The following is a 19,118-nucleotide window of genomic DNA, read 5'->3' as shown; positions in this document are numbered from 1 at the left end:
CAATTTGTTAAATCATGTTCAATCCTATATTCAGTTTCTGGGAACAAATGCTTGTCTGGAATACCAGAATTGTGAAGCAGACTCAACAAAGCTCCTTCCTATCTTTGAAGGAGTACTTTCAGAGGGAAATACTGTCAGAAAAATATACAGTTGGATTTAAAAAATGAAAGCTAATTGATATTGAAATTTCTTTCACATACATTGTTAAAAGCATAGTTAACCTATGGAAAAATCCATTATCAGCATCCTCCTCTATCCCCAAAAATCCGAACTACCTCCTGCTGATCTACATTTCATGTTTGCAATTCCAGTGACCTTGTCAATCAGTTTATGATATTATTTCTGTCTCTTTCAATTGGCTATTGATAAGTGTTGACCATGAGCATGGAAACTATTTACCAAGAACTCGCCATGCTAGTAACCAAAAATAAGTAACATCAGCAGTATCAGTACTAAACAGCAACAAAAAAACAGAACAGGCATTAACAAACATTAATATTGGATGCTTAAACTTTTGAAAAATCAAGAAATGGCAAATTTAAAGGTGTCTATGCAATTATAACATTCTCTCTTGGTTTAATATATTACAAAATACTCTTCACTGATATATTATTTTTACTCTAAGATGATAAATATTTTTCCCCAAAATGCAATAAAACTTATTATGACAAGGATATATCCAATGAGCACCCAGGCTGTTCACTTTAATTCCTATGATGCATGTATATTTGCAAAAACAGATGCACAGAAAGTTATAGGATATCTTAAAAAAATATGATGCATTTAGTGGAAAACAGTGTACATGAAATATTAAGACAGAGACATACATATGTGAAATTTGAAAGATTTGGAATAGGACAAAAAAGGTGACATCTACAGAATATTCATCATGAGATCAGCTGGTGTCTCTAAAGTGGTGGAATAACAACTTCATGACAGAGAAAGCATTAAGTTACATGTTATTTAAACTTTTTCCATTTCATCAACTTGCCATCTCAACATACTATATGCTATAGTAGGTCACTCATAAGATAACATATCAAGCAGAGTTTCAATATATACATTAGGGAGGATGTTGTAAAAATACAGAAATATAACATGCATTAAAAAAATCACTGTATCTTATAGTGGTATCCTTTGCCCTGTCCAGGGGCTATACTTATGAGGTATAATTCCTGTGCTTCAGAACCTATGTATCTCATGAGTCCCTCCTTCAGAGGCTGAACATCTCTAACTTAAAAAATAAAAAATAAAAATCCCATGGAGCTATGTTAAGTTTAAATATAGTCTTTCCAAGTCCGATGTATTTAACTTACAGTTGAAACAGACTGTGATCTAATAAATCTAACCCTTTGGTCAAACAGAATAACCCCCACATTATCAAATTATGACCTCTGCAGTATATCCCTGCCTACTTAAATATTTGTTCAGGTTTCTTTAACTTCAATTATTTCTCTCAAATTCAACACTACTATTTAATATAGGAACAGACATCTACTTAAGTAAAGTATATGAAATAAATAAATATTATGCTTTGTAAAGAAGCATTGCCAAAATCTGAGATTTTTTTTTTCTTCATAATACTCTTTATATATGATGGGATTTTTTTAAGCTGTTCTTAGCATTGTGTAACTGACAAATCATGATTTGAAATAAAAAAAATAAACCACACGTACATGGCCATCATCACTGCAGGAAAAGCTTGGAAGAAAGACCAGGGCTAGCAGAAGAAGAGATTTATTTATTTGTTTTTAATATTTCCTGATTTTAAGGGCAGCTTTATGATCAGAAGATCCTGACTCACTGTCTTTCAAATTCTTATGTGGATATTTACAGACTATTTAAGCTACTTCTGCTCAGCACAAGTTCAGTATCACTACCACAATACTGCTTATGACTGGAGCATGGACAAATTATCCGGTCCACTCAAGTTTAAAGCCGCTACTTAACAGTTTCATGGAAAAACAGGTCATGGCTGGAATGACTGAGATGGCCAAAGAGTCAAACAAAATATCCCCCCATCTTCCCTTTCTTCATAGGAGACATTATTATTATTATTATTATTATTATTTTTGAAGTGCTTTGCAGAAAGAAACAACTGAACTTCTTCATAAAAGGTGACTGCTGTTTGGGAAAGGTTGTATTTGTCTATAAAAGACTCATATTCCTACCAAAAGTTTGTGGTTTTATAATAATGAATTTAAATGAAGATTTTTCATTTGAGAGAAATACACACAGAAATTATAAAAGTATCAGTGTGGTGACTGCAACAAACTCTTGTTAGGAAACAATCTTCAAAACCTATTCACTGATGTGAATTTTCAGTTCTGAGATCTAAAACATATTTCCCAAGCTTTCCAAGAGGACAGTTTAATGTGCTGATGAGCATTAGCTATTGTAGAAACAATTTGATGTTTATATGGAGCCATTCTAGGTGAATTCCACCTCTATTTTTCACATTTTAACCCCTGCCTCTTTAACAGACTTTGCAGCAAAAGATGAAATGCAGTTGTTCATTATGTCAAGGAAATACCAATTAGACATCAGACAATTCAATAAGCTTGTGTAAATCTAGTGAACAGATGATGTCTTATGTAAGTTTGATGAATTAATGCTTAATTTCCTTCCTGCAGACCCCCAAATAGCTAGCCTAAATGTCAGTTGCTGGAGCTCTGACTTCTGTGAGGAAACACTCTTTATTTATTTAGCACTGAGAAGCAAAGTTTCAGCAACAGTGAACAAACTTAACAAAATTTTCTGGGTTCTATTCCCCAGCGATTCTTTCACTGCCACCCAACTCTCCTGAGTTGAACTAACACGGCAACCACTTTAAGCCAACTCTTATAATTGCTTCCAATTTGCCTGTTTTGCTTTTGGCAATTAGCAAACTGAAATGTTATGATGAAAGAGTCCATCTCATTTATAAGGCCAGGCCTTTCCTCCACTAAAATATGCAGGCACTCTGTTCTTTATTACCAGCAGGAGATAAATGGCTGGTTTTCGTTGCTGAAGAATATATAATGGTTAAAAAGTCACTTTTTTCCTCCAGCTCTACATAAATCACAGAACTAGTCAATATTTAATAATGCTTGCCTTGGTCTGGAGTCCCTTGATCACCCCTGTCATGTGTAATAGCTCCCTCTCCGATATCTTTGACATAAAAGCCCAGCTTTACTGCAATACTAACATGTAGAGGGTCATTACGGATCGACATTTACCTTAATCTGTGACTGCCAACCATGAACCGATAAATTCCAGCAGATTCCACTGGGAGAAATCAGTAAACTTCTCAGTGGAAAGAACTGAAAGAAAATTCTGCCGAGAACAGAATACATTTTCTACAAGGGCTGCTCTGCAAATGGGTTCTGACTTTTGAAAGTTCTCTAGCTGCACAGCTTTGCAACATTTAATACCGTTTTGATGGTTTGAGGGACGGGATGACAACCGAGGATGACATGACTTAGAAAGCAAGCAGAAATTTTCTCTGCAAAAACAATGCAAGATTAAACACAAGGGGAATATGGCTTTTGCATTATTCACCCTGCTGCCTTGGCGGAAATGGCTGTGCTGTCACAGGTCCAGCCAAAATGTTGCTCCTTTTTTTCAAATTGATCATCACTCCTTCTCCTCATAATCTTACAAGTGCTTCACAGCAGAATACATCAAAGCCTTCATTGCATAAAAAAGGGACACAACAGCCTTTGTGAGAGGTCAGCTGAGACTGCCTACCACACATTAAACTCTTCAATGAATGTGTTTCTCCAAACAGCACACAAACAAGTTCATTTATATACTACTTTGTAGAGGACAGCAATTACAATGTGTATGTTCTCTTCACCACTGATACTGAAAACAACAAACCGTTCTCATTCTAAGCATTAAAAAAAAAGGCAAGTTATGAAGCCACCAGTGATTCAATTGTCTGTTACTGCGTTTATAATACTGATTAAATGTTCATACAGTACATAGAAGGATTAAATCTCATCCAAACATTATTTTCAACCACAATTTTATATTATACTCATAAGAAAACATTTTTATAGTTGCCTGATGTCAATCATGTTATTAAAAGTGCACTAAAAATTAATAACAACATTATTAGATATAATTAATAAACATTATCTGTTTACAATATTTTATTATTTATTATACCTTAGAGCATGCTTAATAGCTCAAATTGACATATTAAATGCTCACACACATTTTGTGAGCAGTCATTTTTATTCACTGTCCAAGTATTTTACATTTTTATAATAATTGGAGGACACAGCATTTTATTATCAACTGAAAAACACATACTTTGTGTAATTCATTTGAATAAATGTTCATTTACATACTTTAATGCCTTGTACAGTCTTTTACGCAAGTGTAACACCACTGTCTAACTCTACTACTCTTAGCAACGTTCACACACAAAACTATATTACTTTATTTAAGTTTAAAATAAATGAATTAAAAAAAAAAATCAGCAGTGGAAACAAGACAGCTGCCCATGGTACAATAAGGTTTAACAAATAACTGTTACTTTTTAAGGTTTTGCATTGCATAGTGAATTTGATTTTATATGGAAATAAAGAGTTGCATTTCTGTTCCTTTTTTTTTTTTTTTCCTTTTTAATTGTCTGATTTCATTGTATGATCTTTTAGGTAGCTGGCTCTACAGCCACTTATATAAATTTCAAATATACCCACAATCAACTGTATTATGAACAGCTCTCAAGAATAGTTCCCACTTATGTAAGCAAACCAAGTGAAATTTTGTGAGTATAGCTTCCTTATCTGAATGAAGGTGGTAAGATAAGAGTCCATGTGTATATCTAGAGACTAAATGAGTGCAGAGGGCTTATCTTCATTTGCCAATGTATGTGTTTGTACAAATATAAAGCACCATAAATCAAAGCAGTAGTTCTTAAAGAATAAAATTGGAATTTCTAAAATAATCAATGGAGATGCAAAAAAATCAGCAAAATTTAGTGTTAAAGATTTAAAAATAATAATAAAATAAACAGAACATTAATGCTATCATTAGGCTTAGGAGAAAGGAAAAAAAATACCTTGATCAGCATAGAAGAGACCAGTGACAAATACCGTGTAGGTCAATTGCCCTTGGGGTTTATCTGGGGCAAGCCATTTTAACTGAATTTCTTTGGACCCATCAACAGTAGCAAATATATCAATTGTTCCCTCAGGAGCAGCTTCCATGGTCCGAGCTTCTACCTGTGAATTCAACCATGAGCTAGAGGTTTATTGCCATAGTTTAGAAACAGACAAGAAAAGAGAAATGCAAAATTTTAAGAAAAGTTATTTTAGGGAAAAATAAACAACAATAACTATCCAACTAACACTGCATGTGTCATAATTTTTTTTAACACTTTACTTTCCTTTCACCTACATCTGTTTGCAGCTGTCCAGAAACTGACATAATCTATATGAAGGCCCCCATAAGAAACAGAAACCAAATACTGGAAAAGACTTAAGGATTCATTTCTTAAAAACACAGGTGGAATTTCATGTGGATGCATGAGCTTAGTTTAAGAGAGGAAGCAGATGTAGAAGACTACACATTTTTCAATTTCTGCATTTTAAAAGACAACTGAAAGCACGTGCATTTACATGATGTAGCAAATTACTGCAGATATTTCATAGAGGAAAAATATGCTTTGCACCCTGAATTAACTTCTAATTTCAACTAGCAAATTTAAGCTGCAATAAGTAGATCTACTTGTAATGAGAAAAAATACAGTATGATGAAAGACCCAGAAAATATAGTGATTATGAAAGATTTTTAATTTGAATAAATACTCATTCAAAATTCTCAGAATTTAGTATTTGTATATCATATCTTGTAGTAAGCATTCAGTGCTATGAAACAAAATAATTTGTTATTACCTTATTTATGGGAACAAGTTTGTTTCTCATACATTATGTATTTGGTATTTTCTAAAGTGTAAGATGTTTTCACACCTTTCTAAGTTTCTCTCAGCTGCAAAGTTCATGGGAGTGCTAATAATTTTTAATATGCCACACCTGCTCTATCATCAAAATAATGAAGTATACTTTCTCTGTCCTTGAAATATGAATATTTTACCTTTTTGCATATAAAATTTGGAAAGCCTATTGTTTATAAGTATCTGGCTATATCTTTGATGTGCATCAATATCTCTACATGTGCTTCTATACTCATACACTCTACGTTACCACAAGATTATACTTAAAATTGATGAGCCACCACAATAAAGTCAGCTAAGTATTCTTGCTAATGATAATGCTTTAAGATAAAAAAATGCTTCGCAGATTCCCTGGATCAGTATCACATTGATTATTTTGATATTTCAGTCAAAACCATCCTTGTGGAAGAATTTGACTAAACTGTGCTTTCTAAACTAATTTCCCATATGGTTATACTGTTTAATGTGGGTACTCTGAACTGACCACATTAGAAACCTAGAAAAACAAATACCAACTATTTTTACTACTAAGATGGATTAAGATATTCTTAAAACAGTACAAATTCGTAGTAATCTCTACTACAACCTGGAGAGTTGCAAAAGCTGTATTGTATCTCTAACTTGTGAGTGCTTCTCAAGAGAAAATTAATACCAAAACCTTTTCCTTATGAACTGCTATTTTTTTCAGTATAAAAAATACTGAAATAATGTTTAGAATCAGTGCAATGCATGTAATATCCTGTATAGTTGCACCTCTACAGTGCACTTCAAAAATAGTACCTTGTGTAAAAAACCTACATTAAAAATGGACATAGAAACATTCAGCATTTCAGTATTCTAAAACACATTTTGTATTTTGTTTCCTTAATATTACTTTATACAGAATCCTTTGATATTTTCAGATGTTTATTAATAATTTAATAAAAATAAAAATATGCTGCTAACATATAAGTAACAATCATAGGAGTTGAATAGAAATTGAATAATAATGAAGGAAAAACATTGTCAACCATCTAATTTTAAAAGGCAGTACTCTTTAATTTTAGTTAGTGCACAAACAAAAATGCTGAAATTAAAGTTTAAAAACAGTGCAGTAAAATTCAGTACTGAGCATTTGAAAGCATTCCACTGTTGCATTCATTTCCTTCTTTTTTGTGCATCTGATATTTACAAGAACCAACACATTTCAATACCATCAGCATATAAGATCTCCCAAATTCCTCAAAGAATCTATTAGAAGTTACACTATTTCTTAATAAGCCAGTTTTTTTTTGTTGTTTTTTTTTTTTTTTTTTTCCTTAAGCAGAAAAAGAGGAGATACAAAAGCAATACTTCGGCTTTAGGAGGAAGAGATTAAAATTCAGCATTTTAGAATTTACATATTACAGATTTGCATTTCACCTGAAAATAAATCATAATCACTAACAACATGTTAAAACAAAACAAACAAAAAAACCCAATACACAGCTATCTGACCCAAGTAAAAAACTAATTGAAACACAGAAACTGTAACAATCTACTCTCCTCTCCTCTCTCCTTTTTTTATTCTCTTCCTTTCTAAATGTTGGATTTATATTATAATTGATACAAAAATCTTTCAAAAAGTCAAATAAAGACGCAGTGTTTTAATTTCCTGGCAGCACTTAGGTGAGCCTAACTAAAGATGTTGTACTTCAATTCCTTTGATTAGAGATGGATCACCGGCTTTGGAAAACAATTTGTGTACTGATCACATGATGCAGATGAATATCAGCTACAGTAACCCCTACTTTGAATTATTTCAAAAGTCAAGATATGAGTCTGGAGTTCAATGGAGACATGAAAAAAGCCTATTAAAAATATTTTAATATCCGTAACTACTGGTCTTCTGTTCTCTCTTTTAATTCCAATTTGATAGGACAGAAGTACTGAAAACATGCATGTTTCATCTGCATGCAGAGTTTGGTAATGACTTGTCTTTAAACATCACTATTAATACAATGGATTAGGGTATTGCACATTGAGTACCTTAAAACAAGCTTTGCTTCTGGGGTATACGAGAAGTTGTAAAAAAATGTAAAAGAAAAACTGGCAAAAAGCCATTCAAGCTCTTAAGAGTAAATATCATTCAAAGGAATCCAAGCTGTAAAATGTTTAATGGTTATATAGTCTAGTCATCTTTTAGAGAGAGATGATGTTACCAGAATTTGAAAGAAAGCATTCTTGAGAATACTAGAAATGTGATTAACAAGTCATAACATAAAAAAAAAAAATCCTGAAAGTTCTTTCCAGAGAATATATTTCCACAATATATTGATATTATATATTATGATGGAAAAATGAGAAAAAAAACAACATGAAAGACTACAAATTTTTCCTCTTTTTTCCCTTTTTTCTTCCTTTGTTCACAAAATTAAAAGTGCACACATAAGGTTAATTAAACAAAACAATAAATAACAGAATTATCACAGGTTTCATTTATGCTTGAAAACAAACAGAGCATGGTACATATTATTCCAGTTATTCATCAGCTACAGCACTATGAAATCATACTGGAGTTATCAGCTCAGTTTTACATCTAACAGCGTTTAACAACATATTAAAAAAAAGTCTCAGAAGGCTTGCTTTCACGATATATTTAATATTCCTGTATTTTCAAATCCTGAAAAAAAAAGGATTGTTGTACAAAACTGTTAAAATAAGTCCAGCAGAATATTTTGATCACATATTTGCATTCAAAAGGTATTTGCAAATCACCATATTTTCCTTGTTCCTGTATTGTGACTTCTGACTTCTGTAATTCTGATTAACTTCAGTCCTTTCAGTCAGTCAGCTAGAAATTTGCCCATTACTGGAACAGTAACTCTTTCTTTACATTACATTCTTATAAATCTGACTAATTCATATCTGTATCTTTAAAGCATATTAATTCTACTTAATTTCAGTAATGTGCGTTTCAGCTTCAAATTTTGCCTTTCTTTGCTGTACCTACGTTCTACTTTGGAACGGTGCCTAACAATGACCTATCAAATCTTCAGCAGCTCTTAAACAGGATTTTTTTTATTTTTTTTTAAATGTCACATTTTGCCAGATGGGTTAGTACTGACCAGAGTGAATCATCGCCGTTTACTCTGATATTCATTGCCATCTGACACTTTTTACACTCCCAGAATGCAAATAGATGTACTCACCAATGGACCCAAAGCACAACCTTTTGCAGTACATGCCTGGACTCTGAAGGAATGCAGACTCCAAGGAGCAAGTCCATAAGCATAACAATTTAGCTGTGATGAATTTTGTATCAGAACACCATCCATATACAAGCCATAGCTGGTAATAATACCTATAAAACAACATGATAGTACTCACTTAATGTCCATACAACTACTGAGTTTAGAAGAAAACCTTTAATGCTACAGACACTAGGGTCATGGTAGTATTTCACATAGCTCACAGATAAGCAGTTAACTAAGAATACTGTGTATATAACAGAATAAATACACACTCCCATCTTTAATTGTTGAAAACCTCACTGGTGGACCACATCCTTTGAAAAACAATTACACTCTTCCAAAGATTACACATAAATAAACCTGTTAGTGGATAGCAGCTAACATCACCCTGGAATTAGGAAAATCGAGGCAGATCTGTTTCACAGCTAACTCTGCATATGGCTGAGAAACTGGTAAGACACACAAAACCATCTCAGAGACTCACAGGTCTTAACAGCTTTAGACCTAGAAAAAACAGTGATTGACATTATAATTGAAATGTTGAAGGACAACTCAGACAAGCGCTGTTACTATAATATATCAGTATCAAGGTTTTTTTGTCATGCAAAACACCTTATTGATACTCATTCATAACTAGCCCAGATTTTGTGCATTTTACCAACAAATTAGGCATATCATTAATTTATTTTATTTTGCAAACAGTTTTAGCACATTTCTAAAAAAAACAAAACAACAACAACAAAAAAAAACAAAACCAGACAGTAGTATTGATTATAGTTTCCTTATCTGTATGCTGTAGAAAAAGTCCTGAATTATTTTTTACCTATTCAATTTAAAGAAAGAAAACATATTTGCAATTTCAAAGCAAACATCAAAAAGATTTCTAGAGGGGATAATGGTCTTTCTGGTGTAATTTACTAACACGAACTCAAAAATCACAGGGGACTGTTCATCTCATAAGGAAATCTAAATCTCTGCTCCTCCAAAGCTGTGTGATGGGTTAGCACAAACCCTGTACAGACTATACATACACAGTGCTTTGACTGTCATGAACTAAAGACTGAATGTTATAGATCTGCTTAGACTATGGATATTGAGCTTACAAAGAGTCATTTCTCCCAGGGATATTCCTCCATCTTTCTCATTTCTGATTTTTTTTAAGCTCTTTAAATATGAAATCTTAAGACCATTAAATGCAAAGCTATGGAAAGATTCATTAGAACTGAAGCTAGTTCAGAGGATGGCTTCTGATTTTCCCATTTTATGTACGTATATCCCAGTTTCTGAGAACACTCACAGGCTGAAGTACATACCCAGAAAGAACATTAAAATACAAATCTAATGGCAATCAATCTTTTACAAAGTTGTAGTTGTCATTTCTCCTTCCAAAAAACTGCAAATACTATCTTGCTCCACCATGGCAAGCAAGAGAAAGGAAATTCTTATTCTATTCAAGCACAGTATTTCACGGTGAAGATTTAAGTTATTGCTGAGTGGTTGCCATTAGTATGGCCACTTCTGGTTTCATATGCATGTGCAGGAATCTTTACATGAGGTTGACAGATATCCTTTTTAAATAACTTTACAGCATTTTTACTAATTATGGACAAGAATGAGGCTATTCTAGTTTTCTGAAATATAATTGAGGGTGGTCGAATAAAAAACAGATGTTTATGGTCTGACTTTCTAAAGAGCTTGGTATCTGCACATCATTGATTTCAACTGGACTTGGAGACTTCCCTGTAGATTTGAAAACTCAGATTTCCAGTGCAAGTTCTTTTGGTCTTGTTTGCAATTCTGCAATCAAAATATTCCAGAATTGCCTTCTGCCTCATTCAGTTATTCTGGACATGACAGATCTTGAGGCACGTATGATGTATCCTTGAGACTTAAAAAAATAATAATAAGGAAAACATCTTCATATTGTAAAAATTGCTCAATTCATCTTTCCTTCGCTTAAAACAGAATTTTTTGAATCTACATTGAGGAAGATTGTTTGAAACTGAAAAAAAGATTTTTCTCTCAATGGAGAAATGCTTCATAAATAAAAGTATACAAGCAACTGTTTCAGTTGGGCTTTGAAGTGTTACACTTCAAAAGATAAATATGCTAAAGCAATGCAGAGCTGTGTATGGTAAAGTGATTCACAGACCCCTCAATTCTTTTCTCTTCTAGAAAAGTGAGAGGCTAAACTCAAGTCTGACACTAGAGAAATATATGTGGGAGGAATTCCTGGTAAATCACACGCTATGAATCCTACCATATTTGACAGGCTTCCTAAAGCAAAAATCCCTTGGGGTTCCACATCTAGTTGCTTGTAAAGCAAGGGCATCAATGGTTGATATTTGTCCCACATTAAATAAACAAACTATCAAATAAAAATATTTCATATTTATCTCAGAAGAGAAAAACTTTAAGACTGATAAGGGCATCCCTAAACGTAAGCACTGTCATTAAGGATGTGTTCTACAGGGGAGAAAAAAAAAAAAAAAAGTAATTTGAGTACTTATACCAGTGGTACTAACTAACTAATGGACAAATCACACCATTATTTCCTTTGATATTTATGGTAACAGCATGAATCATAAATGAACTAACTTTATATTAACGTAGGTGCCATAGGTACCTCTATGGAAACCCCGCTGTAACTCAGTAATAATTACTTGGACTGTTCTTTTAAAGTGTTCCTGCAACTACAGCTTTATGCAGTATCTCCACTATGAGGAGCAGTCTGACAGTCAATACTGTGAGCTCTTGTTAGTCATCCCAGTACCGTCAGAGAACAATCACCTTTAATAACGTGATAGATTATCTGTCGATTTTATTTCTGCCTTTGCCTTATATGACTTCTTTGGAGAAAATTAAAGAATTAAAAGAAAAAGTATATTTCAAAACAAAAATGTTAGTAGTTTGAGATATGAAGACATTTTCTAAATCAGACAATAAATCTTTTTGGCCAGGGATAAATAACTTAGGCTCTCTGTCTCAGCAGCATATGCTTCCAAAGCATACTGGGAAAAGGTTCAAAGCCAGACCAAAATTTACTTATTTTTCAAGACTTCGTAGATACTCCTGAAGAGCTTACCATCCACAAAATATTGAAGATTATAGCACATTTGTGTTTGCAAGGCTTAAGAAGGGGCACAAGGTGGCTATGAAATGATGAAGTTTATTCATAATTAAGTCTAGATAGATAGATTAAATCTTGGTTTAATTGAAGACAAAATCACTGTTGACTATACTGCATTCCGCTCTTGAAAAGAAACCCAACTGTGCAGTTTAGGTTTAAACTGAGGAAAACTCTCTACATATTTGACATGTATATGGATAGAAGTTAGGAGAAAGTGGTTTTGCTGTAAAGTAACATACCTCAGGGTCATACCTCCTCAACTATTTTATTGCTGGTTTGAAAATAAGATAAAAGAAAATGTGCATTAAAAACATATTCAGCATATCATTTTCCAAATATCTTTTTTCTACACCTGATAATTAAATGACATATCTGAAGCAACTTTAGGCAGAGAAATAGGTGTACATTTTCCCACTTTATATGAAATAATTTTTCACAAAATATAAATTGACCTTAAATTCACCAAAAATGTAGGCCAGAAACTCAATGTCCATGTTCAGATAACATCACCCTTTGACATCTAGGTGGTCTCTTAGCCCAGTAAGTCTCAAAGCTTTTTTTTTTTTTTCCTCTTGTGCCATTTTTCTGAAGAACCCAAGTAGCCTGTAATACTATTTGCTATAAATGGCCTCAAGAGTGGCATACTAATCCCCCTTAACTTTGTCCATTTGATAACAGGCAGGTTGACTCCATATATATCATATCACAAGAGGCATAGTAAAGTCTATGGCTGTGCAATGCTGTCCCATTCAGCTTACACACCTACTCAACATCAGCAACACCTAATAAATAAGAGCTTCCTCAGCCCATGGAAGTGCATAGTAACTTCTACATATACTGTGAGAAAACAGAAGAGAAAGGAATGGCTGCAGAGATCTACCAAGGAGATGACAATTTATGACATGCAAGTTGTTGCAGTTCAGAGGTTTCTGCCTGAAACCAAGATAAAATCAGTAATTTCAAAATGTGCTACTTACGCCTAGTAGACTGAAAGTATGAACCAGTTAAGTCAAGAGTAGGAAACAGTTTCTATTCTTCTGCAAAAAAGGAGCTACATTAGAACTCATTAACTTCCAACCATGAACATACATCACTAAAATGCTGAAGCAGCAAAATCTAAGGGAAAGAACCTTTTGCTGGTCTTTCTCATAGTTCAGTCTTTTCAACCACAGCATTCTTCAGCCTCCCACACGGTTTTAAAATACTGACAGATACAGTGATTATGAATGATATGGCCACTAGGCAGCCCAAAAGATATTCTGGAAATTAAAAATAAAAATTATTGAACAATGCAAGCTTTCCTGATCAAGTAGATACTCAGTGAAAAGTTTTAGAAATTTTTTTATTAATTATTTTTATGAAATAAACGATGCACATAGGAAAAAAAAAAAAAAAGAAATAGGAGCATGGTAAAGTGTGTCATTAGTTATACAGCCCTTTTAAAACTCCCAAAGAGGTGGGGGAGGAGAAGAAAAGGAAAAGACAAAATTCGCATAACCTTTGTTGACTATTGTGCAAGTGAGACCACACTATGCTGAAAAAGTGAAGGCCCCAGTGCCCTTATGGTTGTCAAATTCTCATGAGACAGCAGTTCTTCCACTCTTAGGTACTTGGCAAGAGCTCATAGGTGGAAGGAGAAGCAGCCCTTCTCCACAACTACAGCCAGCTATACTGAGTCCCTTCCACCAATTCTGGCTGCATCAAAAAATGTCTAACGGCAACACACATGCTATCCATACATTACTGAACAATGACAACAGTTCCAAGGGAAAAATTCTCCATGGGCTTCAAATAACGGGAAGATATAGAAATACCAGAGAATACTTTTACAAGGGACTAAAGAACATATTTTCTTTTATAAAATTCCTCTGATTCTTCTCACAGCTGTTGTTCATCTAGTGTGGATTCACAGCTTTCCGATTATATTTATTTTGTTTTCTAATAACCTATTTATTATATTTAAAAGGAGAGTCAGACCGTGTACAGCAAACACCGTATTAACAAGAAGATACAATGTGCAAATTCATAGAATCATAGAATGGTTTGGGTTGGAAGGGACCTTAAAGACCATCTACCATCTCCCTTGTTCCACCCCCTTCGCCATAGGCAGGGACACCTCCCACCAGACCAGGTTGCCCAAAGCCCTAACCAACCTGGACTTGAACACCTCCAGGGATGGGGCATCCACAGCTTCTCTTGCCAACCTGTTCCAGTGCCTCACCACCCTCTGAGTGAAGAATTTCTTCCTTATTATCTTACCTAAACCCACCTTTTTTTTTTTTTTAGTGAAAAACGGTTACCGCTTGTCCTATCATTACAATCTCTGATAAACAGTCTCTCCCTAGCTTTCCTGTAGGCCCTCTTTAAGTACAGGAAGGCCACCCTGGAGCCTTCTCTTCTCCAGGCTGAACAACCCAAACTTTCTCAGCCTGTCTTCATAGGAGAGGTGCTCCAGCCCTCCGATCAGCCTCATGGTCCTCCTCTAGACTTGCTCCAACAGGCCTGTCCCCTTCTTGTGCTGGGGGGGGCAAAGATGAATGCAGTACTCCAGGTGGGGTCTCATGAAAATGGAGTAGAGGGGAAGAATCACCTCCCTTAACCTGCAGGCCATATTTTTGATGCAGCCCAGGATATGGTTGGCTTTCTGGGCTGCAAGCACACAATGCCTTTTCATCCACCAGTACCCCTAAGTCCTTCTCCTCAGGGCTGCTCTCAATCTACTCATTGCCCAGCCTGTACTTATGTTTGGGATTGCCCTGACCCAGATGCAGAACCTTGCACTTGGCCTTGTTGAACTGCATGTTGTACACACCAGTCCACCTCTCAAGCCTGTCAAGGTCCCTCTGGATGGCAACCGTTTCCTCCAGTGTGTCAAGTTTAGTCATGTATTCCCAACTTGCATTTGCTTTAAAGGAAGCGCAGGGAACTTAATTTATCAAATTATAGGTCTTTATCCTGTCTTGTAGATAGGCATATATAAATACACACATGTGTGTATTTATATATTTATACATGCATTGGTTAGTTAAACCACCCTCCAAACCATTTGGATGCTTTTCCCTACAATACAAGGATAACAAGATCAGATCCTGGTATGAACTATTAGATGTAAAAAATGTCCATTTAATTGGAAATGGGCCAGGGCTTGGGCACTAACCCACATACATGGCCTTCCTTCCTTCTTCCCTCTATTTTCCCCCCTCTTCCTTTTTCTCTTCCCCTCTTTTCCTTCCTCTAAGCCACAGAGGCTGATGGGGTATTAGTAACATGATGAGAGGATTTCTAAGGATCCAGGAGGCAAAATCTTCTAGCATGGCACCCATACAAGGAACCATAAATTATCAAATATATTATTTAACAGCAGATTACATGCTCTTATTTCCTTTTAAAAGTAACATAAGATCTTACAGAATGATACAAATATGTAGCCTTACAATCACTAATTTTTTGGAAACCATTTCAAGTGCCTTGTAGTGAAGTTGTACAAGCAGCTTGTGTCCTTCCACAGTTGAAAGCAGGGGTAAACTTGCAGGGGGAAAAATGAAATTCATGTGAAACCACTTTAAGAAAAAATTGAGATATATACCAATACAATACCCCAATGAGGAAAACATTTCTGTCACATTCAATGATTTCTGCATAGCTTCCTCTGCTGTGATATAAACTGTCATAATAATAAAATCAAGGTGAAACATTTGTTCAAAAGTGTTACGTATGGATATTTCACAATGGAAAATATTTCTAAACAAAAGAAAGTGTATTATTTAACTTCCGCAGCCATGCAAATGTACACGTCCAAGATGATTACACAGAACACATCTAATGTTATCATGTTATCAATTAATGTAAAAGAAATTCATGTATTATTTGAGGGTAGAATGAACATCGTAGATGGATATTCTCCAAGAATGCCTATTCCTCAGCTCAATTGTCCCGGAAAACATTAAACAATGAAGTGCAGTACACAAGAACTATCAAAAGGGAGCACTTTTGAGCCACTGAAACCATACAGAAGGCTGAAAACCACAATCTCCTAGCTGCAGACAATGATACTATCTCAGGTATTTTATGTGCTAAAATGATCATTAAAAATTAAGCACCACATATAAGCTGCCATTTAGAATATTAATTTACCTTTACTAATCATCTTTTTAACTTGAGGCTAAAAGAGTTCACTTACCATTCGGATACTCAGGCTTAGCCCATGAGATGTTAAAAGAGTCAGATGAATATGACTGGGCTTTCGGAGCAGGAACACCTTCTGGTGTACTCTCATCTGTTACAGCTGTGCTAGCTTCGCTTATTGAACATCCACCTCCAGTGCAAGCCTTAAAATATGAAGCACAACAAATAAGCATATTTCAACATAATACCAATAATTGTTGAGTCTAGCAATTAATTTTTGTGAAGTTTTATATTTTTTACATATCTGAACTTAGTAAGTCTATGATTTTCACAAAATATTCCTATCATAGATTTGGTCACCTCTTAATAAAAAATGTGTTATTTGTGATATAGTTTTTAGGCATAAAATTGACAAAACCTTATACTAATGTTTGGCTCAGTATTTTGCATTTGACTGTGAGCAACAATCACAATTAGATTTCCACTGCTTTCACAGAAACAGTTAAAGAATATTACAGTACTATATATATCATGTATAGTGCAAAACTCTTCTGGAATTGACTAAATAGTTCTCACAACTTTCAGACAATATACTGACAAACTTGCAGTGCACTTAAAAATTATCTCAATGAATAGTCATTCAGAAAAAAAAGAAAAAAAAAAAGACATTTGGAGTGTCCTGTACTTCATAACAGCAGACTGAGTGTAGTGCAGATGCAATTAAAACTGTGAAAAAACACTATTATAAATCAATATGTAACAGTTATTATTGCATGTTTATGGATAACAGTCAAATCATTTGTATTTCAGTTACCAGGGAAGACAAGATTGATTACACCACTTTTACATTTTGCTTGATTATGAAGCAACACAATGTGCAAGAAATTGCATATCACCTCGTATATCAGGCTTTTAAAGTTTCACATGAGGAAACGTGAAAACTACGAAGCTAGCTCTTACATACACTGGTTTTTCAATTATTTGCACTAAGATCAGTGACAAGAGACAGGATTTGCTATAAAAGTTAAAAATATATATACAAAAATACATTATGTACTGGATTAAATATTTTGTTTGATTGATTTATTTATTTTATTTTTTTTAGCAATAAAATAAATTAAAACCTGAATTCAACAAAGATTCAGATACTCATTAATTAAACTTATGGAATAACATTTGTTTTTTGACTCTGTGTTGAAGTGGACAGGTAGTCCTTTCTGGATCAGCACAAAAAAAAGAAAAAAACAACCTTCCTATCTAGATACCCAGGAATAAAATGCTTTTCTTAATCATGTGTATTTTATTTTAAAGGATTAGCTTCAATTTCCTATTTCTGAGTGCATTTCCAATCAGAGAACTGTCAGCATATTTCCTACTCTGCTCCAAAGGCATATACTAGCCCCATGGGTAAAACTAAGAACTAGTTATAAATGAGAGGCTATTTTATATACCAAGATCATTTTGATTTCACTGAAACTTACACTCCCAACACAACTAAAGAATGACTCCGTGTGTTCCGTTTGGGCTGTGAAATAATGATGAAAGAATGGAACCTTAGTTTTGGAGACATCCAAAAATGGCATTTACTTAAATGTGTTTGTGTTTAAAAATAAGTCAGCTTAAACAAATGCTCAGATAATTCTTAACATTTTGATAAGTAAAATGTTTAAGAACATCATACTTCCAGCAAAGCTACGCCATTATTCAAATGATTTAGCTCCTACTGATTGCAGGAAGAAGTCCAGAAATACACTTCTGGAAGACCTCTTCCTCCTGTGTTCCTCACTCCCTTGCTAAATGCATTCCATTGAGCTTTGCCTAGAAGTGGAGGCCTTTTTAATTCAGGGGTTCATTAACAGCAGCCTTCCCATTCATTTTTTTCTTGAATTTCCTTAATATCAATTTTAGTATTTTGGAAACTTGCTGGTGTATGAAATTTCTGATTCTTCTAGTGAAAATCAGTAAACAAAGCTCATCTGTACTTTAAATAGTGGAACTTTAGGTTAGTGCATCCAAATGGGCTGGACATTGTTGGGACTTCAATGATCACATCTAGTGATCACATTCAGCTCAAAGCCATGAAACCCCACAACCACATTGAATCCCGTATTGCAGTTCTAAACTTCACTGAAGAATAGATTTGTGGTAAAATTTGAAAAAATACCGATGCATCTAGAGAACCAAGGAACAGATGTACACCACATAATGAGACACAATACAGTGATTCTCCAGCTAGCACGTGAGCTAGCCTACCCGTACAACACAGCAGAAAGAAGGTATTAAACAGCTAAAAAATGAAAACAGTCAAGCCATGGTGTGCCACACCCCACCTAATTTCAAATGCAGCCTTTTAGCTTTCCATTTGCTTCCAGTATGGCCTGGCTCACATCCATCCAACCTAGAGCAGGAACAGAGCAAAAGGAAGTCCCCTTGTACTAAACCACATAGACATGACCTTAGACTTCTCAGCTGACTTTTGGAAAGAAGCATTACACTTGTTTACAAAAGCTTTTGCACTCTTTTACAGCATGTAGCAATAAAATTGCTACATATTAAATGGCTGTAATCAGTTGTGAAAAATTATAACAGCATACAAAGATAAGCATTTTGTTAACTTTATTTAATGTACTTATATTAACCTTGCCATACAAAAGTTAAAGCCGTCAGCTCATGAGGTACTGAAAATTCTCCTAATGAGCTGAAT

The 19,118-nt window shown here is 34.4% G+C and overlaps 1 protein-coding gene across 1 annotated transcript in view; it reads right to left on the bottom strand.

The window, feature by feature from the left end:
• Positions 1–19,118, bottom strand: part of USH2A (usherin) — a 416,419-nt gene that overhangs the window by 172,305 nt on the left and 224,996 nt on the right. Inside the window, exons 35-37 of the mRNA XM_083828188.1 lie at positions 16,470–16,617; positions 9,118–9,269; positions 5,054–5,216 (exon numbers count right to left, since the gene is read on the bottom strand). Of these exons, the coding sequence (XP_083684314.1) occupies positions 5,054–5,216; positions 9,118–9,269; positions 16,470–16,617 (463 nt within the window). The remainder of the gene's footprint in view (positions 1–5,053; positions 5,217–9,117; positions 9,270–16,469; positions 16,618–19,118) is intronic.

Source organism: Anser anser (assembly GCF_964211835.1).
Source record: "Anser anser genome assembly, chromosome: 3".
Taxonomy (NCBI): Eukaryota; Metazoa; Chordata; class Aves; order Anseriformes; family Anatidae; genus Anser; species Anser anser.
This window is presented reverse-complemented; position numbering and strand designations above follow the sequence as displayed.